We start from the raw sequence: 25,969 nt of genomic DNA on the forward strand, positions 1-25,969 counted from the left end.
GGCTGGGCCGGGAGCAGGAAGGGCTTGGGAGAACAGCCCCGCCCTTTCTTTTGCTTTCACTTTCACAGCAAGAATTCTCCGGAAGAAGATCTGGTAAGTGTGTGTGTGTGTGAGGGAGGGGGCAGGGGATTTCCTGGTTTGGAGGCCCTCCCCCCCTTTTAGAAAGCGTGCGGGGGGGGGGAGGGAAATGTCTACTGGGCATTCTATTATTCCCTATGGAGAACGATTCCCATAGGGAATAATAGGGAATTCATCCGTTGGTATTGGGGGCTCTGGGGGGGCTATTTTTTGAGGTAGAGGCACCAAATTTTTAGTATAACATCTAGTGCCTCTCCCCAAAATACCCCCCAGTTTCAAAACGATTGGACCAGAGGGTCCAATTCTATGAGCCCCAAAAGATGGTGCCCCTATACTTCATTATTTCCTATGGAAGAAAGGAATTTTAAAAGGTGTGCTGTCCCTTTAAATGTGATGGCCAGAACTCCCTTGGAGTTCAATTATGCTTGTCACATCCTTGTTCTTGGCTCCACCCCCAAAGTCTCCTGGCTCCACCCCTAAAGTCCCCAGATTTTTCTTTAATTGGACTTGGCAACCCTACCCCAATTAACGATAATGTGGTTTTTTTCCCCTTTCAGTTTTCCGGTCCTAGCCCCATTGTTAGATTTGTTGTTAGATTCAAATGTTATCATTCAGATATGCTCATATTTTGTAATCAGTTTACTGATAGATGGAATGGATACAGTAGCTAAAGTAATATACCAAAATTAGCACACAGGTACTAATAGTGTGAATCATATAGTCACACTATTAGTACCTGTGTGAATCCATGTAAATAGTGTGTACTGAAACTTTTGAACTGCCACTCTACCTGTTTTTCTTTCAGAAATACCTTCCCTGATGTCTTATCTTTCAACCAGGTTCATGTCTACTATCAGGAGCCCGGATCAGAGATAGTGGACTTCCAGGTATGAACTGTGGAGTAAGAATAGCAGGGAGCGTTCAGCCTGCCCACCCACCACCATTAACACATTTTAGACATGACTGCAGCAAACCCATCCATCATAAATAGTTTTGCTGTAATAGTCCATATTTTGTTCATTTTTATATATTTTACCAAATATACCATAGCATATTGGAATGGAAAACCGTTCATTTCTTTAACAACAGAGTATGATTATAAGGCTGGGTTGCACTTACCCTAAGTTTCCTGCCAAACACGGTCACTTTTCCTTTAATCTGTTCCTTTCTCAGGCGCCACTCTATTGAGTTTAAGCCATTCTCCATTGGCAGGGAAATGTTACAGCGCCCTATTGTTGGGGTTACAGTACCGGCAAGGATATGTGGTTCACTGTGGAAGCTAATACTCATTCCATTGGCATACATCACCCTTAAAGTGCCATTATTACAAAGCTGATAGCTGTTCCTCACTTGATCTGGAGAAATAATGGGGAAAAATTACTTTGTTGCATTCATACTGAAGAAACACATTGCCTAATTTGCTAGGTTTTCATGGTCTTTCTCCATTTTTCAAATGAACTTTGCCTGCAATTACCATATAGAGTAACAAGGTGGATATTTGAGGTAATCTTGATTTGCATAAAGAACAACAGTATTAATACCTGGAATATTCAGTTACTTCAATTGTTTTTTTGGTTTTTTTTAGAATTCTCCTTCCTCTTTTCTCAATCACAATGTATATAGACATTATTGATCCTCATAATTAATGTGACTACATGTTCAGTTCGAGTGAAACTCAAGGGGGGAAATAATTTTAATTGAAGAGATACTTCAACAAGCAGCCTTTTAAATTTGTGATTGTGGAAAGTAGTGTCTGAAATCTTTTATTATAAATGACCAAATCTCCCCCTTTTCTTTGCATGGATTTTAAATTTGCTCTGTTATTAGGTATACAGCAGTATTAAAGATTAAGTCTAGTCTTTAAGGATGGTGTTAAACACAAAATGAGCTGCCAGAAACAATCTCTTGCGTGAGTGTCATTGCCTTGAGGAGACTGTTTTAGCCAAGTAGACATCTGGCCTTTTACTGACTGACAAACGTTACAAAACTAAAACTTCATATTTCTGAGATGGTTGCTTTCCTGTCTGTCTGGTGCAACCTGAACCATTCTGTAAAACAAACAAAAAGGAACTTATCCAGTGAGCAGCTGCCATCAAAGAAGCACTATCCTTTTGTCAAAAACAAAATATCTACATAATTAATCATCTGGTAGCAGAGCAATAAAGCCATCGGAACCCAGGAAAACAGTCCATAAATGTTGACATTTATATGTCAGGAGGCTATTGTCCTGTGACTATGTTTGTTTTCAGTGACATTATCTCTTAATTAAAAAAACATCATCCACAAAATTCCTTTCCTTGCAGCTCTGGTAACAGTGTCAAGACATGCAATATGGAATTACTTCTGGAAGGTTCACATTTAACCCCTTTACTGATCTCTGCTTCTGAGTGTATGCTATGACTTGGCTTACACAGGAAATGGTCCTAGACTCCCTAAGCCATTAAAAAAAAAAAATAGCTGGTTCTCTTAACAGCTTCCAGACCGCTGGCAAAGAATCAAAGGAAAAGGGATGGAATGGGGCACACCAGGATTCTTTAAATGTGTTGGAGGATAAATGCTATGGGAGAAATAAGTCAGCACTATCATTCTTTGAGCGGTAATTTGTACAGTCACACATATGAGTTGCCAGGAAGTTTCTAGAGCTAGCTAAGGACTGGAACAACCACGTTGTTCCCCTCAAAAGGATAATTTTTCCTGTTACAAAGGGCAGGGAGAGCTTCATAGTCCCCATGAGAAATGTCCCCACTGACAGACACCTGAAGAAGAAACCTGCTTTTCTTCTTCATGGTCTGTAGGCAGGCACACATATGGTAGTGAAATCCTTTAGATAAGTAACAAAATTAAAAAAACAAAACAAAACACCTTGTGATACTTGCTTGAACATCTCATGGATGGAGCTATTATTGTATAGTTAAAAAAAACCCTAAAAATTTCCCATAATTATACAATCATTGGATAGCTTGATGAAGAAGAAGAAGAAGATATTGGATTTATATCCCGCCCTCCACTCCGAAGAGTCTCAGAGCGGCTCACAATCTCCTTTACCTTCCTCCCCCACAACAGACACCCTGTGAGGTGGGTGGGGCTGGAGAGGGCTCTCACAGCAGCTGCCCTTTCAAGGACAACCTCTGCCAGAGCTATGGCTGACCCAAGGCCATGCTAGCAGGTGCAAGTGGAGGAGTGGAGAATCAAACCCGGTTCTCCCAGATAAGAGTCCCAGAGATAACCACTACAGCAGACTGGCTGATGATATGAAATACCTAGGGATAACATTATTGTGAAAGAAATGTTCAGAATCCAACTGGGTCCTATTAAGGTATAAGGGTGAAACTCTTAAAACACGCAGTTGCTAGATGGGTCCAGTGTAGTCTTAGATCTGCAACACAAGTGGAAGTACTAAACTTTGAGGAAAAAAAATCAGAAATGTCTTTGAAAGAAAGGAGATTTGGGGGCATAAGAATGTGTCATCTCAATGCGAGTGAAAATATGGTGGGTTAAACCGTGATAATATCTATCAAGAAGGATGTTTAAAGCAGTAAGTGAGGCTGTAACACAGCAATGGGTTCAAATTGTTTTCACTACAGTCAAGTAAGAACATTTGTTGTCGAAGAAGTAAACTCCAAGGTGATGTAGGAGTAGTTACACTGCCTCCTATGTGGGAAAAAAAAGGCTTTAGATGAGAAAACATTGCTCATATCTCATCTGGAAGGCAGAAATTGCTGCCAAGTGGAAATTTAAAGAAGGAATATCAGTTGTGGAAGGGTTAAAATTTGTTTTTGTTTTGTAAGTCTCTGATAAGGATGCATACAACATTTCTAGATAAACAATAAAATGAATGCAATTATAAGGTATAGTTAAAAATGGAAAGTAGACCCCCTGACTGTTGAAGAAGAATTCAGAAATGAACTTGTCAAAGTTTCCGCAAACCTTTACAGGGGGTGGATCTTCCTAGCCATTCATACAAGATTTTGCCCTAAATCTTCTGCAAAAGATATTATAGTACTGAAAAGCGCAAGGGAATTTCCTTGTGTCAGATATAGACACTTGGAAGACAATGAGGATGCATTTGGAGTTCCATAGAAATGCTCTCTGTAGACCTCTTACACTCTAGCCTCATTTGACTAGTTATTCTTCCTGCAGATGAAAGATGGATAAAGATGTAGCAGCATTTCATGGAGCATTTGGGGCTGCTACAGGAGGGGGGGGGGGGAAGCAAGGAAGTTATGCTCTGAAGAAAGAAGCTCCTTCTGTCTGTGGAAATTACCAGTGCATTCCAGCAACCTCCTTCTTGATGTGCCACATACATATTCTCTTCTAACGATTGCACTCTGATTTGGAGTCACTGGCTTTGGAAAAGAAAAACAGATCTTATTTAAGGTTTTATACCTCACAATAATCCCTTTGACTATTTTCAGGATACTAACAGGATGCTAATGCACAGCTAGCTCTGGCTGGTGAAAAAGGATAACTGTTTCCCCAATGGTTTTGATGACAGTTCCACTGTCAGTTCAAGGTTGATATGATGTGCCCGTTGATACGATGTGTTCTGTGGAAGCACAGCCCTGTGACTGCGTGATCCTAAGTGGAACAGGGTAAAAGCAATAATAATAAAACAGGAAATGTTGCTTTCGATCTTTCTTTGAGAAAAATGAGATTAAGACATCAGAACAATGTTATATTTTGGAGGTAGTATGCTAGGTAGGCGAAGGTGTCTGGAGAACTCACTTTACTGGAGCTGAAGGAACATAAACCTTAGTTACATGTTTGGACTAGGATGAGTATGGTTGAGAGAATATATTGGCACAATCTATATCGATGTTGAAGTTACCACCGGTGTGAATCCGTTGATGGTGCTGTAGTGGACTACGTAGATAGTATTTTTAAAAAATGTTTGTGTGTTGTTTTTTCTTCAGTTCCTGAAGAGGAACTAACTTTTTGAATTGACTGCTTATTCTTAGACCATTATCTTCACCATAGGGCTGCCAATCCCCAGGTGGGGGCAGGGGATCCCCTGGTTTGGAGGCCCTTCTCCCACTTCAGGGTCATCAGAAAGCAGGGGGAGGGGAGGGAAATGTCTGCTGGGAACTCTGTTATTCCCTATGGAGATGTATTCCCATAGAAAATCATGGAGAATTGATCCGTGGGTATCTGGGGCTCTGGGGGGGCTGTTGTTTGGGGTAGAGGCACCAAATTTTCCGTATAGCATCTAGTGCCTCTCCCCAAAATACCCCCCCCCCCCAAGTTTCAAAAAGATTGGACCAGGGGGTCCAATTCTATGAGCCCCAAAAGAAGGTGCCCCTATCCTTCATTATTTCCTGTGGAAGGAAGGCATTGAAAAGGTGTGCCGTCCCTTGAAATGTGATGGCCAGAACTCCCTTTGGAGTTCAATGATGCTTGTCACAGCCTTGATCTAGGCTCCACCCCTAATGTCTCTTGGCTCCACCCCCAAAGTCCCCAGATATTTCTTGAATTGGACTTGGCAACGCTACTTCACCATCACGATCCTAAGGCTGCCTATTGGTCTGAAACTTGATTTCACTTGGCAACAGGGTTAGAGGAGGTTAATTTAGGCACCAAAAGAGAAAAGGTGGTGCTCCAAAGAAGCAGACACATCCAAAAGGCCATATAGCGCAGGCCTGCAAAATTTGTTTCCAGAGATAAACCCTATAACGGGGCCCAGACTCACTGTGGATCCCGTTTAGGGTGCCGCGAGCAGGCAGAGGCAGAGAAGGTGAAGGTGGACATGGCAGTTCTTGCTGGGTGGAGGAGATGGGGTGTTGTGTATGTGGTTCTTATTTTGACTGGTCCTATAAATGGGTAATAGTGGGGGTGTAAGGGAACCCCTTGCCTTTGGCACCTGCCTTGCCCCTTCCCCTTGGTGCTAGGGCTGCAAATGATTCCTATGAGTTTATTTTTTAGTACATTTCTGAGGAGCACAGGATTCAAATGTGTGTTTTTCCCTAAACATTCATGGACATTAGAGGTATTACCTTAGCTCTACACCTGGTGTACTTCTTAAACAATACCTGTTGCACCATGGGTGAGAAAGGAAATTGATCTGGAACACACACACATGCGCACGCACACACGGAGTTCTTAAGCGCAACAGACATGTCAGCCAGGCGCCAACCTTCAGTTCTAGAAAGTTCTCAAGATATATTCTACTCAAACGCAGGATGTGTACTTCCACAGATATCATGACAGTGGATAAATGTGTTATCAAAAGATATGGTTGCTTCCTGGATCACTTCCACTTATCCATTCCAAGAGGTGACTGACTTGGGGTGGGTTAGTCCCTTGGGTCTGGCTTGAATAAAAAGCACACACCGGCAGAGGAGACAGAACCATCCTTAAATTCTAGATGTTTTCACAAGTGACGCCATTAATACATTTTTGAAACATGATTGTCATGATGCTTAATGCGAGAATGCTATTCTCTGTTACGAATAACAGTCAAATATGAATAATAATCTATAGCTTTTTACTCATTTAATTTATTGGAATGATGCAGAAAAGTGTGTTTCTCCCGCTGAGAGGACAGTGATGTGGTACAAAAAAAAAAAATGACATATGGTAATGGGATAGCCATGCAGCACTCCAGGGATTTGTGTATATGTGCTGGGAGGGGGAAGTATAGCCTTTACAGAAGTAAAAACTGAGAAGATTAATGGATAGTGATTTTTAAAATAAAAGCTGCTATCCTCAGGAGTTTGTACGAGTTTAACAGAACGCCTAAACTGCACAAAAGCATGAGGACCAGAACGTGCCGATATCTGCTTTATACCATTGTTTTTGCTCGCACACGCACACGTGTGTGAAGTCTTCTGAGAACAGCTGAGAGATTATTATTATTTGTATATTTGACAGATGATGTGGTGTTCTGAGAAGCGTGCTCTGTACCTTGAACTACTGTATAAGATGCCTCCACGGAGGAGAGGTTGGTAATTACTGTGACATCATCATCCCGGTTGGAGTTTTCAATATCTATGGTAATAGACTTTTCCATTTCACGATGAAGGCTGGTTACTACACCCGTGGGGCGAGTTACATTGGTCAGACGTCCTTCATGGTCATAACTATAAGATGCAAGAAAAGCCACACATATATAATTGTTTCAAGAGTCATCTGAGCCAACATATACAGTCACTTATTTTAAATTTATACACACACACGCCATCTAGAGATTGGAAAATAACAAAAATAACTTGGAATAAGTACAAAGGCCCCATTATGCAAAATAATTTTCAGTATCAAAAGCGGGAAGAGTCCACCAGATTTCTGTACAAAAAAGTTGCTAGATTCAGAAACCAAAGCACACAGAACCAAAGAACTCAAAAGAAGAACAATCTAGGTTCTGCATATCTGTGGAAACACCTTCTTATGAATAAACCTCCCTAGATATTCTTGTTACCCTTTCGTATGTCTTTATAGAGGGCAATCATTAGGATTTACATATTTTAAAGAATATCCTCACTATTCTTTCTTTTTATTGTAATATGATTTATATAACTATTGCAAAAAAATCAATCTTCGAAATGCACAGTGATATATTTGGCTACAAATGTTCTTGTGATATGTCTCTGGTCTTTTCTCTCTTTTTTTTGTGGAGAGAGGAATTTCAGTTTGGAAGAGATTTTGCAAGGTTTAACTCCTACCTTTGGTATATTGACGGTTAAATTTCAAGAGTGTTTATTTAAATAATTTAATGTACATATAAGGTGTTTTATATTTTTCTAACATATTGTATTAATTATAGCAATACTTAGCATTGGGCAGTCAACCCCTCTTTTAAGCAAAAGGATTTGTACATTTAGCATGCACACCTAATTCTCCTTACAATCCCCGGGCCAAAGGAGGCCCGTCTGAAGTCAGCTAGGGACAGGGTTTTTTCAATCACAGCCCCCTGTTGGTGGAAACAGCTGCCAGAAGAGGTGAGGGCCCTGCGGAACCTTGGGCAGTTCCACAGGGCCTGTAAGACAGTCCTCTTCCGGTTGGCATACAACTGACCGGCATCTCAATATCTGAATTTTAAGGAAGACTGTAGGATAGTACGCTGACGAATTGTGTATATTTTTATTGCGTAAATTATTAATGTATTTTAATTCTTAATTTTATTGTTAGAATTTTGTGTTGAGAGCTGCCCTGAGCCCGCTTCGGTGGAGTAGGGCGGGATATAAATCGAATGAAATACATAAAAATAAATAAATAATTAATAACAGTAAAACGTTATTCAAGCACAAGTTTTGTTAAGGCACTGAAGTGCCACTGAATGCCTGTATTATTGTGTTGCTAAAAACTGCTGGAATACATCTAACAAACAGGACCTTTTAATAATTTTAAACAACAATTATATTTGGCTTTGGGCTCAGAAATAATTACATTTGTTCTCAGGCACTGTGCGTGTGGACATATGGACATATGAAGCTGCCTTATACTGAATCAGACCCTTGGTCCATCAAAGTCAGTATTGTCTACTCAGACTGGCAGCGGCTCTCCAGGGTCTCAAGCTGAGGTTTTTCACACCTATTTGCCTGGACCCTTTTTTTTGGAGATGCCAGGGATTGAACCTGGGACCTTCTGCTTACCAAGCCGATGCTCTACGACTGAGCCACCATCCCTCCCAGCGTGTGTGTGTGTGGAGGGGAACTGTCCCAATCCTGCTTTGTTTCACATCTATTTGTAGTGATGTGCTGGCAGAGCAGTTGGAGGTGGTCCCATCTTAAGCCTCCGTCTCTTGGCAAAGCAACCAAGGCAGACTTGAACCATAGACATTTCCAGAACAAATGGGGCCCATTTACATTGCTGTGCTTAATTTAGTACATTGAGGATCAATACAGCTTTCCGCATTTGGTTAGAATATGAAATTCAAAGCTCACGAATGAGCAGTTTATCAGAGGGGAGACAGACCCTCATTAAAAACAATACCTGGAAAATGTGGGAGGCATCATTTTTAATCTTTTTTAAAAAAAACTTCTATTAGTTTTTCAAAAAACAATAATCCAGTAACAATGTCAGTGAAGGATGGAAGAGGCATTGTTCTGTTGCAGAAACAGTACAAAGCACTGATTACTGTTCAGGCAACACACACTTCACGGTACAACTGAATTTACCAAAGCAATTTAATGTTATGCGTATGGTCACAATTATTTCATTTGGCAAAAGCAAGAAGTCACTTGGTATAAATGGCTTTGATTTTTTTTTCCCTCAGCATCGGCGACTGATCTTTTTTTTTTCTGGAAAAGAATGCTCACGTGATCGCTTTCTCCAGAGACAAGATACTAATGAGGCACTAATTGCTGAAACTGGCAAATTGTCCCAGTGTGCAAGTCCATCTACACACAGCTCTATAGAGTTGTTGAGGAGGGTAGGTAAGCAGCAGACTGAAAAACATATGGGAACGGCAACTGCTGCCCTGCAAGCATGGCTGTTCTCAGCTGGGGAAAGAGCCTGGACTGGATTGTGCGGGATTGCTCAATAATGTGACTTAATTATTCCATGGATTTAGGCAGCAGACAGCTGTAAATGCATTTATTAAGCTATAACTATGATGGAGCAGGTCATTTCCTGCGAACTGATGAGTGGTTGGGTGGAGCGAGGATCTCACATCCATTAGAGAGCCGTTAATCAGCAGGATCGAGGGAAGGAGGATAATGGAAGGGAAAAACCAGGGAGAATGGGAATCACTTTATAGCTCTGGTGGCTCAGTCAGCGCATGGTATTTCTGTCTGAAAGATGTAAGGTATTATTGTAAATTGCTCCTATTACTGCTAAACATGCACAGCCAGACTACAAATAGGATTCATTAATTTTATTAGTTTTTTTCTGTTTCACATTTCTCAAATTGCACTGGATGTTCCTTACGTTTGTACTTGTTTGCTGCATTTTATTCAGAGTTTCATATCTGTCAATACTACAATTTATGATGATCTATAGCCTAACGGTTTCAGCTAGCAGGCTAGGCACTTGGGATTCGAAACACTCAGATGAAGTTATTTTGATGTAAAATAATGGACTAATTACAGCTTTCAGTCTTAATGCGAAGACGAATAAGGTTCCATGCCCACACAATCTATTTCCTGGCCCCCTTAAATTAATTCTTATATAGTGCTTTCAAAATGCAAAGCTTACTCCACATGGACTCATAGGATACCTAGTGGGACCGATTGAAAATATGTCCCTGGAGCTGTTTCATGGACTTTAAATATTCCCCAAGCATTTTAGCATCACGTCTTTATCTTATAATCACAACATCTGAAAAACTGGCTATTTGTATATTTGCATGCATAAACCTGAAAAAAAGACCAAGCTACTGACATCTATATTACAGGGATGGTCTTGGAATGCAATTTACTGTACACAGAATTTAACAATGGGCCGGATTAAGAATGCTGCCAAAAGATTGTTGCAAATAAGGACCGTGGGAGTGCTGTCCATCTCCTGGCTTGGAAAATCATCAGGCAGCCTTGTTAAGATTAATACCGCTAGACGCAGCAGTTTACCGGTACCCATTTTACAAAAAGGTCAGCAGATGGCAGTGTTCCGCTTGGTAAGAGAAAAACTCCCATTTAAGCAAACAAACCCACAAACATGGGTACCTGTAAAATTATAGCTGTATTTGTGAACTGGGTTGCTTCTGCCCTTGAACTAGTTTTGCTTTTTTTTTTTTTTGCTGGTCTGCATATTCAAGATGTTGCTCAACCATTAATACCTGCTCATAAATAGGCCAGCAATGAGGGAATGACCCTCGGAGTCTACGAAATGCTATTACTTTTGAGGGTGTTTTCAGCACTTTCTTTTTAGGGGCTGTTCTCAGCTCATACTGGGTGGAGGCAGTAATTAATGCTCAGCATGAAACTGTGTATGGAAGCAAATTCCCTGCTGAAGAAGAACTTTGCCACAACAATGCGCTCGAAGTCAAAATAGACATTGCGGGGAATAATGGGTTGCTCACTTGTGAAGGAAATCCAAATGGCCTGACCAAATGGAGCCCATTCTTGTTAGTTGATAGGTTTAGTCATTCATTAGAAGCTGCCTAGAAAAGGCACCTTTTAAAATAGCAGAATGATGCCTTCTCTGACAGTGGTTTTCTTTAGGAGAAAGGATTTCAACTTGCTGTTTCACAGCAGCTTGGCAGAAGGTTTACCACAAACAGTCCTTCATTTGCTCTTCACAGGTGCAAACTGCACACTTGAGAAAATGTACAATACATTTGGCATGCAAATGTTTCATCTCTACCTCCAGAAAGGCCTGTTTGCATATTTTTTTCATGGTATTTGCATACTATCAGTTATTTGAGGAAATTCAACAGCACTGACTAGGCATGTACATGCAGACTATTAAAAGGAGATTCTGGTTTTCTTTTACAATTTTTTTTAAAAAATGTTTATCATGCTATCTTTCATCTGTTGCAGTTAAAAAGGAAATTTTGTCTTTCTAATCTACTGGCTCTTAAAAGAGTATAATTTCAGGCTCTCTAGAAATTATATGTCATGTTGAGCTTTTACAGATACCTTGGGATCTAATTTCCTCACCAACCTCAGGACCGAGCAGTGAGTAAAGTTAATCAATGCTTTATCTGACCAAATGGAGCATAGTCCCAATATCCTGACATTTGAACAGCAAGACTGGTAATTTGAGTTCTGAAAGAAACTGTGATATTGAAATCCCTGGAGAGAAGAAACTTAGTGGGGTGTAGCCATAATCTACTAGGTTATGAGTTGGGCAGAGCTAGTATAGAAAATATTCATAGGTCAGCCACACATGTTTAACAATGTTGGCAGCCATTCTGCTGTTGCCATCCTAAATCATATTAGGCTTCTGAGGACAACCACACAACAGCTTCTTTAACAGACATTCATAACCTTCACATATAACCTTTAACTATTATTTAACTGCTTCGCACAGCAGCTTGGTGGGATGTTTACTCACAAACAGTCTTTCATTTGCTCTTCACAGGTGCAAACTGCATACTTGAGAAAATGGTTTAAGAATCTTGACTTGGATTGGGCTGGAACAAAAATTAGCTAAACATGGCCTGGAATATCACCAGTCTACCCATAGTTGGAAGCTGGAATCAGGTTTTGGGAATAAAATTGAACTCTTTGGGACTTACTTTTGTCCTTTTACTAGGACCGAGATCTGACTATCCGGGGAAACCCTTAGGGGTACATGCCGAAATGGACTGAATGATTATTGAATCCTCTGTTCTGGTCTAACTTTGTATGCATCTCTTTGTAGAACTCATCATATAGAAGTGTGTTGCCATTTAATTACTGAGCACCATTTATTAAATAGTTAAAAATACAACAGAATTTTTTGTACAGTTTATATTGAGGCATTGTCTACACCGGAGGCTTTGGGCTTTCCAATTTCACCTATTCTGTGTTCCTCACTATTGCTGCTTAGATCCTTCAGAGCAGTTGGCAGGAAAAAGGGGTGCACTTCCCAAGGGCAGGGAGGAATGCCTGGCATGTCTGCAACATGGAAGTGATTACCTGAAAGTGATGTAGGCTCGTCAGGGACATCAGGGGGGTGACACTGATTTTTGGGTTTCCACCACAGAGTTCTGTCAGCTGGATCTGGTAGTGGTCTGTAATAAAACTGAATCCGAACCAGAGCGTCGCCCCTGATGGGCATACATCACTTCCAAGTCACTTAGGCACATGGTGGGAATGCCAGGTGTTCTTCCCTTTTTTTGAGAAGTGGGGCGTGGCCGTGGGAGACCCCCACTACCACTGTGGGGAGGTCAGGCATCCCTCTCTATAAGTTCTGTTCCATGAACCGACCTTGAAAGCCATTTATGGCCTGGGACCTGCCTACCTTAGGGACCGTCTCTCCCCACATGTTCCCCAGAGAGTGCTGAGATCGGGGTCTCAGAACCTCCTTATAATCCCTGGGCCAAAGGAGGCCCGTCTGAAAGCGACCAGAGACAGGGCCTTTTCGATTGCAGCCCCCTGTTGGTGGAACCAGCTCCCGGAGGAGGTGAGGGCCCTGCGGAACCTTGAACAGTTCCGCAGGGCCTGTAAAACAGCCCTCTTCCGGTTGGCATACAACTGATTGATACCGGGATGCCTGAATATTTAAACTTACGAACATCAGAATATTGAACACTGGAATACTTGAAGAACCGACTTAAGGAAGAGGTAGCATAGTGTATTGATGTGTGTTTTATGTATTTTTATGTATTTTACTGTATAATCATTAATGTATTTTAAACGGATTTACTGTTAGCATTCTGTATTGTAAGCCGCCCTGAGCCCGCTTTGGTGGGGTAGGGCGGGATATAAATCGAACAAACAAACAAATAAATAATAAATAAATAAACCTCACTCTGACTGAAGCTGTCTATATTCAGTTTTCTGGTTGGGATGTAATGCCAAAATATAGTTTGCAATAAACCTGAAGCGCTTAGTAAGGACTAAAACAGATGTCATGAAGATCTTTGTCTGCGAGAGGCCAATTGCACGCCTGTAAGAGCCACGATTCAGATTAGGGTTATGCCAAAAGAGGAGAGTGCGTTTAAACGTTCAATCTCCTCTGCTCTGTTTTGCTAATCAGAACCCATTTCTTCATCCAGCACATTTGTAAGGAAGACAGGCAAGGAAAACTCCCATCTTTTGTTTTCTGGCAACAGCATTTTGGTGTGCGTGTGTATTTTAATTAATAAAACTGCTTCGGAGTTGAAAGTTTGAACCACCCTCTCCCTTCCTTATAAGGCTCAAATCTGAATTTTAAAGATAAATAGAGATCCATGACCTTTGCTTTATCTATTTTGGATCTGACTCTGAGCACAGAAAACACAAAGAGAAAGACAGGGAGAAATGCGCAAGTACAAGGTCCATTCACATACTGCCAAATGGAGGCTTGGTGTTAAGTGTGAACCATGCCTGGGAGGCATCTTCTTGTGTACCTTCATTCTGAAGTCTGAAATGTCTTCCACTCAACCTCGCCCTGTTCCCTGCTTACTTCTATAGCTGTGCCAAATATAGTGAGGCTTTCTGAGAATATACTACATGAAAAGTCTCAAAGAATAGTCAGAATAAATTATGCCAAAGTAGAACAAAAGAAGCAAAGTTCTGATCACAGACTATTTTGGAACCGGAAGGGGGCACACATCATGCCTAAACCTGCCTTTTTTCTCTAACCAAATCCTTGTCACGACAAAACCCTACTTGTTCATCACCTGGGTAGATAACGTTATTCTGAAAAATGGTCTTACTCATAAAATGTCGTCCATCCGATCTCATCGCTTTTTGTTGCCAAGAGACCACTGTTCCCATGGTAAGTCATTAATCCAAGTTCCAAGGTCTGCGTTGAAACTACTTTAAGACCACCATTTGTGCCAATAGTCAAAGTCACAATTTGATTGTCGGGCATTAGGAAATGACGTGGCGCTCCATTTGTATCCCGCCGAATTTTTAGCGAGTTGCCATTGTTATCAATCACATCAGTCACATCATTATCGGCACTATAGGTGAAATTATATAGATATTCTCCTGTGACAAGGCTTAGGGTATACTGGTGAATGCCATCAGTGTTGAAGACATAAAGTTCCTGCTCTCCTGGAGATGCAATCTCATACTGGCTGAAAGAGTTAAGGACTGGCCTGTTTTTGCTGACAGCCCTGATACGTATGTTCCCAAGATCTGCTATGTAAATAGTGCCGTCTGGTGCCACAGCTAAAGAGGACGGGGTATTTAAGATGGCGTCGGTGGCATATGCGTCATCGCCAGCGTAGCAATTACAGTTGACATCGTTTTTGCAGTCACAGTCTGAAGATGCCCCAGCCAGGAGGCAAATCTCACCGTTAGAGGTGACCTGGCGAAGCCGGTTAATTTTTTTCTCATCTGTCTCACTGATGTAAAGGATTCCAGAGTGTGAGATGGCAACGGCACTGGCTGACTCCAGTGCAGAATGAATGGCCAGTTTGCTGAGGGAGTAGTCTATACCAGGAACCTGACAGTGCATTGGCCGGCCAGCTATGATGCTAACCTGATGGTTCTCGGTGATCCGCAAAATGACATTGTTTTCCAGTACATACAGAGAGTTATCCATTGGGTTGACGGCAAGATCAGTTGGCCATTCCAGACGCACCTGTGGAAGACACAACGCATTATGACAGCCATGAACCTAGACCAACACATCGCTTTGAATGCATATCAATGATAATGGGGAAGAGAGCATAACTGTGTGTGATGTGAGCAGATTTGCTTTCATGAGAACTACACCGGAAACTTAATGTATTCAGTAAATAGGCCCGCAAGCTGCAAAGAATGATATAGAAGCAAAATCAATTGAGTACAACATTATCACAGCTCTCTTTTGCTATCACTGCTACAGGTCACTCCCTGCAAAGGCGATAGGTTTGTTATTATCAGTAATTATATTAACTATTTTCTCACATTGCTTATTGCCATCACCCTTGATATCCTTACGATTCATTTTTCCCTAGCAGAATGCAACATACAGTATTTTCAGGGGAGCACAACTAGGTAGTTATCCGAAATAAATAGCTATCTGTTTCAGTAGGGTACATAAGCAAAGAGGAAGTAACACTCTACCTGGGTGACATCCATGCTGGAATCACAGCTTAGTGGTCGAACAGCAGTTAGGTCATTGGAACCCAGCAGAGTTGATATGATTCCATTCTGATCAACTTTCCGGATCATCGTGGCATCAACAAAATACATAAGGCCGTACTTATCTACTGCAATTCCTACCAGGGTGCAAAGAAAGCAAGGATGAGTGGCCCGGCTTCATGCTTTGCGAACAATTTTATCGTTGATACTGATCGTTGCGATCAATTCGCTACTCACACATTTGCTCCTGATTTTGTGGGTGTTTGTCCTCTATGACAGCCAACCCTATGGAACTGCTCCGCTAGAATCAGCAAAATCTTTGGTTCTGAAGTTTCAACTATTTAATTTCCAAGCTAACCGGAACATTCCTGATTTGCTTGCTCCTAATTCCTGCATTATGTACAAGCAAACTTTTATTTCTTAAAAACGTTATAGGAAGGTTTTCCCATTCTTGTTTGGACAATGCGTTTTTGGAAATTTGGTAAATTTGGATTTTACCATGCGCTGCTCTTGCACAACTCTTAATTACACTTTTAGGGCTCACACCAGAACAGGTCCCTGTAGATGACAACTTTTCGTTTATGCTATATATTTGTCTCCTTCCCATGAGCACCTTTAAGATGTTTCACTACTCGGAGTATTATTTGGTTAGGCAGGTCTCCTCTGGCAGGGTATAGTGGCAGGAAGCTGGAAGCAGTAGCAAAAGCACTTTTCCTGAAGAGCAACAGTGGCTGATCTTTTGGGCAAGCGTGCTACGAGTCTAAATCCAAAGCATCAGGTTGAGTCACTTTAATGCATGCAGCAAAGCACATTCAGCCCCTGTCATTTACATGACGAGGGATGGGCACAAACTGGGACAATGGAGATTTGTTCCAGTTTGTGGTTTGTGAAGTCCCGCATGAACTGGGACGAACCTGTCCTGCTTCTCAAATTGGTTTAGGTTCATGAGGTTCATGGATCTTCCCTCCCTCCTTTCTGCTGGGGGCAGCTCTGCAAGACCAGCAGAATGGAAAGGGGGGAGATCTCCCTGGGAGATCTTCCGTCGGTCCTTTCTGCTGGCTGCAGCTCTCTGAGGCCAGCAGAATGGAAGGGGGTGGGGTGGGGAATCTCCCAAAACCCCTTTAAAGGGGACATTCCCTTTAAATGGGGTTTGCAAGTGGGAACAGCGCAAGAGTGCAAGCGAACAGCAAATTTCCAGATGAATTCGCCACGTGGACTCCACTCCTAGGCAGTGTCAGCTTGCAAAACCCATTCAATGGGGATGTTTAAATGCCTTCCCAGTTCACTTGTTGAGTTATGCTGTGGTGGCAGCACAATTCAGGGAGTCAACTGAGAAAGCATTTAAATGCATTCCCAGTTCACTTGTGAGCCATGCTGCGGTGGTGACAAGGCTTGCAAAATCCATTTAAAGGGATTTCTTAAAGGCTTTCTGCAAGTCACGTGGAAAAAAACCCCTGTGGTCTCTTTAAATGCCTTCTCTAAGCTGTGCCACAGGCTCCAGCATGTCTGCTGACGTGAACTGCACAAATCCACCTGGGAGATTCGTGGGAGGATTGAGAGGGTGGGATGGTATGAACTGAGGTTCAGGAATCACAAACTGGGGCAGGTTTATGACAAATTCTGGTTCAAAGTTTGGTTCGTGTCCATCGTTATACATGACTACGGTTTGAGTTTAGCCTGCTAAAAAAGTGAGGCAAGGAGCAGTTTGGACGTTTGTTGCAAATTGAATTTTTTTTTTTTAAAGTTATGATTAGTTTATGAAACCAGCATTCAAATTGCATTGTTCCATCGCCTTCACTCTGTGGCTGCAGAACAAGCTGGGATCGAGACAGGGTGTTTTGTGTTCAAACCTGAAACAGAACTGAAGTTAAGATAGACTTGAAAGGACAGCTGCTGTGAGAGCCCTCTCCAGCCCCACCCACCTCACAAGGTGTCTGTTGTGGGGGAGGAAGGGAAAGGAGATTGTGAGCCGCTCTGAGACTCTTTGGAGTGGAGGGCGGGATATAAATCCAATATCTTCATCTACCTCACAGGGTGTCTGTTGTAGGGGAGGAAGGGAAAGGAGATTGTGAGCCTCTCTGAGACTCTTTGGAGTGGAGGGCGGGATATCAATCCCATATCTTCTTCTTCTTCTTCATGCTATGGCACTACTGCATTTCCCGATAGGCATGAATGTTACCTTTAGGGACTGTGCTGAAATTGTATATGCATGTGATGAATACAGCATGGAAGTCATTATGTTATCAAAGAAAGCAGGGTGAGGTGCATATTTTAATCATGATGATATAATGTATGAGCTGAGCCCCTGGTAAACGTAACGGGCATGTAAGTACCTGACTACCTATACGGTCTACTGTTCCTGAGCAGTAGCATGTGCACCAAGACAGTTTGATAAGGGAGACTAGCCCTGATTGGCAGCACTTGTTGATTTAGGTAGCAATCTGTGGCTAGATGCAATACAAGAAGAAGATGATGAAGAAGAAGATATTGGATTTATATCCCGCCCTCCACTCCGAAGAGTCTCAGAGCGGCTCACGATCTCCTTTCCCTTCCTCCCCCACAACAGACACCCTGTGAGGTAGATGAAAATATTGGATTTATATCCCGCCCTCCACTCCGAAGAGTCTCAGAGCGGCTCACAATCTCCTTTACCTTCCTCCCCCACGACAGACACCCTGTGAGGTAGATGAAGATATTGGATTTATATCCCGCCCTCCACTCTGAAGAGTCTCAGAGCGGCTCACAATCTCCCTTACCTTCCTCCCCCACAACAGACTCCCTGTGAGGTAGATGAAGACATTGGATTTATATCCCGCCCTCCACTCCGAAGAGTCTCAGAGCGGCTCACAATCTCCTTTCCCTTCCTCCCCCACAACAGACACCCTGTGAGGTAGATGAAGATATTGGATTTATATCCCGCCCTCCACTTCGAAAAGTCTCAGAGCGGCTCACAATCTCCTTTCCCTTCCTCCCCCACAACTGACACCCTGTGAGGTGGGTGGGGCTGGAGAGGGCTCTCACAGCAGCTGCCCTTTCAAGGACAACCTCTGCCAGAGCTATGGCTGACCCAAGTCCATGCTAGCTGGTGCAAGTGGAGGAGTGGGGAATCAAACCCGGTTCTCCCAGATAAGAGTCCACACACTTAACCACTACACCAAACTGGCTCTCCAGTGGTTGTGCATTTTGTGCTTTTAAATGGAATTTATTTCAAACATTAAAATGTTTCTTTTAAGCAGAGTGATCAAATCCACAAATTAATATCTATCTGTGTTTAAAATAAAACACCAGGAACGCTATCCTTTGTCAGATTTCAATGGTTTGTTACAACTGCGCCATTCAACTTTACCAAGTCAGAATAACGATTAATGTGCCAGAAAGTCAAGCTGCAATTTGTACATTGCCAATGTGCAGAAATTCCTTTTATTTGATGTTTGTTGTGCGTGTTTCTTTCTACTCTGCTTTCATTAGTTCCAAGAGATGTGGCTAGCCAAAGTACAGATGCTTAGGCTGCATTTTTAAAAAAAATACTGTGCAGAATTTGAACAGCAAGCATAGTAAAAATAAAAGTGAATTGTCCCGTATCTTCATTTTCCTTTTTTTGTAAGAAGAAAATAATCTTTGGCTTTTGTTTCTCCACATAAACAGGAGACAGTACATCCTACCACTCCCCTAACAAAGTCCAAAACATAATATACACTTTTGCACTCTCAAAGGAGCATTTCATACAATCCTGCTTGCTTGCACATTTCCCCTTCACAGTGGAAAGCACTCATATAATTCACATCCTGTTCTTCTTTTGCAAGGGAAAGAAAATGCAGGGGCAGGAGATTATTCCCAATAAAACAAAGCAAACTGTAAAAAAAGAAGCAACCTCAAGATAAAATCCTATAAAGGAAGAAGAAGAAGAAGATATGGGATTTATATCCTGCTCTCCACTCCGAAGAGTCTCAGAGTGGTTCACAATCTCCTTTCCCTTCCTCCCCCACAACAGACACCCTGTGAGGTAGATGAAGATATTGGATTTATATCCTGCCCTCCACTCCGAAGAGTCTCAGAGCGGCTCACAATCTCCTTTACCTTCCTCCCCCACAACAGACACCCTGTGAGGTAGATGAAGATGTTGGATTTATATCCCGCCCTCCACTCCGAAGAGTCTCAGAGCGGCTCACAATCTCCTTTACCTTCCTCCCCCACAACAGACACCCTGTGAGGTAGATGAAGATATTGGATTTACATCCCGCCCTCCACTCCGAAGAGTCTCAGAGCGACTCACAATCTCCTTTACCTTCCTCCCCCACAACAGACACCCTGTGAGGTAGATGAAGATATTGGATTTACATCCCGCCCTCCACTCTGAAGAGTCTCAGAGCGGCTCACAATCTCCTTTCCCTTCCTCCCCCACAACAGACACCCTGTGAGGTGGGTGGGGCTGGAGAGGGCTCTCACAGCAGCTGCCCTTTCAAGGACAACCTCTGCCAGAGCTATGGCTGACCCAAGGCCGTGCCAGCAGGTGCAAGTGGAGGAGTGGGGAGTCAAACCCGGTTCTCCCAGATAAGAGTCCGCACACTTAACCACTACACCAAACTGGCTCTCTAAAGACTTGTTAACCCCGTGATTAAATGGAAGAATACAAATAGCTCAGCGAGCAGTGATTTAATTGCTAGATAATTATATCAAAATCCAATCTTGCTTCAGACAATCATTTTTTTTTTCATCCCTTACCTCGTGGGCTCATTAGAGTTGCATCCACTGCTTTGCCTCCGTCACCACACCTAGCTTCATCAAAAGGCAAGCATTGCTCTCCTGTACCTGCCACCACCTCAGAGTTACCAGCTAAGTCTTTGGCACCAGTAAGCGATTTGACTTTGTAAATACGTCGACTGTTGGTGTCTGAAACATACAGTGAGCCCGAAACAGGATCCACAGCTAGGTAGTATTTGTGGGCAGGGTTGTTGCTTTAGAACAGAAAAGAGAAAATATGATGGCTAAACCAAATCCTCATAAGACCTTCTAGCTAAATTTGGACTAGGAGGACAGAGGTGGCAGAAAATGCAAATGATTCTACTTGTATCATCGACACTGCAGATAGCGTCAGCTGACTGATTTTCTTCTCCAAAATTCCAAAACCCCATACAAGACAACAATAATTTTGCAAGAATTTGCCCAATCTCCCTTCCTTGTCCCCAGTTCTTTGCCTCCAGTCCTTAATGTGGCTAGAATAAGTAACGTTTAAGTTAAGCTAAGGCAAGGGGTGGCCAACAGTAGCTCTCCAGATGTTTTTTGCCCACAACTCCCATCAGCCCCAGCCAGCATGGCCAATGGCTGGGGCTGATGGGAGTTGTAGGCAAAAACATCTGGAGAGCTACCGTTGGCCACCCCTGGGCTATGGGAAACTCAGGTCACATTCCCCTTTTCAGCTGTGAAACTCACGGGGTACCTTTTGGGCAGGTTACTATGAGCGTTTTTGCACTGACCTTAATCGGGAGCGACGTCCCTCTTCACCGCGCAGCGTCTACGTGGATTTCGCACTAATTGCTCCGCAGAACCCGGAAGAGCCGCAAAGTCCCGCGGCTTCTGTGCCGCAAATGTAAACTGTTTTTTGGCCAGTTTACATTTGCGACGCAAAAGCCGTGGGACTTTGCGGCTCTTCCGGGTTCTGCGGAGCAATTCGTGCAAAATCCGCGCAGACGCTGCGCGGTGAAGAGGGACGTCGCTCCCGATTAAGGTCAGTGCGCAAACGCCCTATCTTTCTGACCAATCTAACTCATAAAGCTCTCATGAAGAAAAAAAAATAGATATCCCAAACGAACTCCATCACTAACTCCTTTGAATAAGAGCAATAAAATAATGAACAACAAACAAATTGAGGCAAGGGCCGCGGGGTGAAGTACAGCCCCGTAGCCATCCGTTTATTCTTAAAAACTTCAGCAGACTGGCTTACTTCAACCTATGTGGAAATCTTATGTGCGTTTACTTGGTCACAAGTTCCGCTCGTTCTGAGTTAACAGAGATATGCTGTAAAGGTCAGACACCGGCTCTTATAGGTAACCCACTGGGCAGGGCCCAGCTCCTATAAAATCAGCCTGTCTTTGTAGTTGATGCTCTTTTTGAACACCGTATATTTCTATATCCTTTAGAAAACTGGGAACAGATAGCTTTACATCTTAAAGATATGCCCATTGAAGATATATGTTCTTGTTACCTTCCATTTATGGATTTTTTTTTACCTCCACTGTGAATACTATATTATGGAGCATGGATGTTTCATTTAGGTATAAATATTTTAAAAAATAACGTCACCGCAACACAACGTGCAGCCGAAGCGCAAGTGATGCCGCTTCTGACAAGAAGCTGTAAATTATTTTTCAAAGACGTCGCGTCTGTACCTTCTTGTAAAGTCTTTCCCCTTTCTTCCCACCGTGCCAGATAATAGCACCTAGAACACACCACGGCTTGCCTTGAAGCAGCCTTAAAGATGAATTAGTCCCCATAATTTGCAATTGCAGTCCTTTAGCGTCTCATTCATTCTTTATAGAAAGAGTCTTTACAAAGAGTTTTGTAATTCTTTCCAACAAAACAGCCAGCCTGTTTGGTGGCTGGAGGTTAACACCACCATTTAGCATTCCAAAATTTTAGCATATAACTCCTTTCATGCTCGAGTTTAGTACAGAAGAAGCAGGGTACACGCATACCATCTTTGTTGTTAGCCCACGTACGATAAAAGAGGCTCTGAATAGGTTTCCCTGCTCTAGTAAATCTCCGGTGATTGACCATGTCACATATTTTCTTATACGCTACAAAACTCTTAATAACTTCTGCCATTGTTCTCTGTATGTTAGAATAAGTGGCATGAGCGCATTTGCCTCTGGCTAGAGCAAGTGCGAGCATGTATCAGTTTCCCAATTTGTGTACGCATACATAAAAAAAACCCCTATAGTAGCAAAAAAAAAAAGGTAAAAAAAAAAACAAATTTGCTTTTAATTTCGAAAACGTGAGTTCTTGGGGTGCATCTGCCTAGAAATCATAGCTTTATGCCGGAAGCAGCTGTGATGAGGGAAATTATAGTTCTGCACATGCTCAAAAGCATTCTCCCTATAACATGATTTTACTATTTGCAGGGCGTTTTTTTTTTAGGATGAAGCTCAGCTCTGGCAAGCTTTAGCTTAAACTTTGGTCACACAGATGTTTAATTTTTAAACGGATAAATTATTCAGTCGGAAAAGTTATGCGTAAAAGAGCCATGAGTCATACATTCAAGTGCAGAGAACTGGTTTTATTCATTTACTTCTTTCGCGGGGTGTTGGGTACAGAACACCATGGCAATGGAAAATGGTTTAATTTACTAAGATCAAACAATCAGAAGAGCACATGGCATTTATTCAGCATTGCTTACGCAGTAAGCAGAAACGGAATAGACAGATGTCGCTGCTGCATTCCAATTTGGAAGCAGGCAGTAGCTGCAGAGACCTATTTTATTTTATCACTTTAGGCTTATTTCTACCAGCGCCGTTCTTGTGCCCTCAGGCAAGGTGTCAGGATCCAACTCCAGCACTGCTACAGCAGTGACTGTTGGTTGCCTCCATGCCACCCTAAGCATTGGGAAGTTACACAGCCCTGCGAAATTGCTGTAAATTAGGCAGAATATGGCTCGTTACGCTTCATCCCTCCCTAATATGGCACCTTGTAAGCTTCTTTCTCCTCTAAGGTCAACTGTAGAATAATCTGAAGTAACCTTTGGTAAAAATAAGTCGTTAAAGGGAGAGATACTCCATTGGATAGCTTGGCTATGATGCTCTAGTAATAGCAGTGACCCAAGCCAAAGTTCATGCCCCCAAGCCCACAAGTTAACAGTATTGGTGGTAATAGTTAGACACACAACCACTAAGTTGTATAGAAGAAGCAGGGTACACACATACCATCTTTGTTGTTAGCCAACGTACGATAAAAGAGGCTCTGGCTGAGGGATGGAGGAAGAGGGAAAGAGCCATAGAGACAGCCTTCCCATGACTGGATAAGGGAGGGAGGCGGCGGCAAGGCTTTCTTTCAGTTGGCTGAGGGCTCCCTTTTCTTACTTTCATGTTGGAAAAGTCCACTATGCCATTTCTGAAAGCTGCCAGTCCTGTACCCCTTCCAAAAGTAACTCGTCCCGATTTGCAGTTAAGCCAAGCTCTTGTTCTACTTAAGTCTTTTTCTTTATGCAATGGATGTTCTGAGATATTACCTCATCTCTAACAGAACCATTTTGACAGCTGTCTGAGGTGCAGAACCAGGGAGCCACTTGCAAATTGGGAAATGTCAGCCTCAGCTATTCAAACAGACAACTGGACTAAATGGAAAAGCTCCTGCGCAAACATGTCTGGCTAACAACAGGCAGATATTTAAAACAAGGTCCTTGCAGATGCCAGCTCTGGATGATACCAGGCAAATTTCTTTAAAAACGAACCAAGATTTCAAATGTTAGCAGGACAAAGAAAGTGCATTTTCTAGGGGTTTGTTGTTGTTTTTGCTACTGGACTTAACCCTGTGAGCAAGGTTATTTTGAGATAGCATTAGGCAACCTTGCAGACAGCATAGTTATGTAGTGAAACTCATATTTTAGGAGAATGCTTGTGGGTGCAGATGTACAAATGTCCAATCTTCCTTAACATTTTCACCCATAAAACGCCCTGCAATATTCCCAGCAACAATGAGAGTCTCATGGCCACAGTCTATGGCCACTGTGTTGGCAAATATATTTTCAGCACCAGTCACAAAAAACTGCTAATCCAGCACAATATCATCTTTTATATGTAATTCCCCTTTTGCCTTGGCAAATCTTAGCTCTGCCATTGGTTGGCGCTGGGTGGGACTGTGGTGCATCAACCTTTGGCCTGTCAAACCATCAATCAACTGCTCTTGCATCACATTGGCTGACTTTGCTCTCCTCCACCTACTGGTGGTCCCAGGACAGATGAGGATTGGCCCTCTGGGGAAACTGCTAGGCAGTGGCTGCTGCTAGGCAACTAATCTTGCTTCTCTTAGTAAAAAAGAATCAAGCTTGGTTGTCTCAGTGGAAGTCAATGGGGGAGGTCCTTACAAGTCCTATTTTGGCCTTTGAGAGAGAACTCATTGGTTGACTCTGCTCCTGTCTCTCAGCTGAGTGGCTATTGCTAGCTAGCCATGCAGATTCTAAAATCAACCTTGGTTCTGGCAGTTGCTGCCTCTCCCTACTCTCCCATTGGCTAAGCTGCCTGTCATACTTCTTTGCAGAGGAGAGAAAGAAAGCCTTCCCTTGACTGGCTGAGGGATGGAGGAAGAGGGAAAGAGCCATAGAGAAAGCCTTCCCATGATTGGATAGAGGAGGAGGCAAGGCTTTCTTTCAGTTGGCTGAGGACTCCCTTGATTGACTGAGGACACCTCCCTATTCTCCTCTGGGAAGGAAACACCCAGTGACAGGGGTAAAAATGGTGTCCTGTCACAGTAGGCCAGATACAGAGAGAGAGATAGGGAGGGAAAGCCAGAGAGAAAGAGATTTAAGTCAATGTTAATCAGAGAGAGAGAGTGTTGGTCTGAAAGGTATCACTAAAGGCCCTTGAGGGAGAACTTATTGGGGCCAGTCCTGACTACAGCTGCCAGTTCCAGGTTGGTGGGAAATTCTTGGAGATTCTATGGTGGAGTTTGAGGAGGGCATAGGAGTAAGAGATTCAGAGTGGGATCTGCCAGACCCACGTTCTTGCTGTGGAGGCTAACTGGGTGATTTTGGACCAGTCATACACTTCCAGTCTCACCTACCATGCAGGGTTGTGGTGCAGATCAAAGGGGGGGAGAGGAGATTGATGTAAGCTTCTTTGTCTCCCACTCACCTCATTGTGGAGAAAGACCGTTCTTTTCCTATGTAGTGGCTGCAGAGAGGGGGGCAATGGAAAACTGAACTCAGAGGGGCAGATAAAGGGAGATAGGGGTGCAAACTCCAGGATAGGAAATTTAAGGGATATGGCCTGGAGAGGGTGCGGTTTGAGGACAGGTGGGATGTCAGACAGGTACAATGCCATCTCTTCTTGGGGAACCACTGTTGCCAATCTCCAGGTGAGGGCTGGAGATCACTCCGAATTACAACTGCTCTCCAGATGGCAGAGATCAGCTCCCCTTGAGGTGTGTGTGTGTGGGGAGTGAATGCCTTCACTTGGGTGAGTGAGAAGACAGAGAGGGTTGGGGGGCACTCACCCAGAGCCTCTTTCTTGAGCCCATTGCATTTTTCTTTGCAAGCAGCCTTATCCTTAGTAATCTATAATATCTCACCTGTATTACATATTGAACCAATATGCATGCTCATG

At 42.8% G+C, this 25,969-nt stretch overlaps 1 protein-coding gene across 3 annotated transcripts in view; it reads right to left on the minus strand.

Moving 5' to 3' along the window:
* TENM2 (teneurin transmembrane protein 2) overlaps positions 1 to 25,969 on the minus strand; it is a 1,752,117-nt gene that overhangs the window by 33,436 nt on the left and 1,692,712 nt on the right. For all 3 annotated transcript variants that reach the window (XM_060240624.1, XM_060240625.1, XM_060240626.1), the window contains 5 exons: positions 20,379 to 20,611; positions 15,639 to 15,793; positions 14,297 to 15,171; positions 6,979 to 7,154; positions 1,198 to 1,433 (listed from right to left, as the gene is read on the minus strand). In XM_060240624.1, coding sequence (XP_060096607.1) covers positions 1,198 to 1,433; positions 6,979 to 7,154; positions 14,297 to 15,171; positions 15,639 to 15,793; positions 20,379 to 20,611 — 1,675 coding nt within the window. The remainder of the gene's footprint in view (positions 1 to 1,197; positions 1,434 to 6,978; positions 7,155 to 14,296; positions 15,172 to 15,638; positions 15,794 to 20,378; positions 20,612 to 25,969) is intronic.

Source organism: Heteronotia binoei, chromosome 5 (assembly GCF_032191835.1).
Source record: "Heteronotia binoei isolate CCM8104 ecotype False Entrance Well chromosome 5, APGP_CSIRO_Hbin_v1, whole genome shotgun sequence".
In the NCBI taxonomy this organism is placed as follows: Eukaryota; Metazoa; Chordata; class Lepidosauria; order Squamata; family Gekkonidae; genus Heteronotia; species Heteronotia binoei.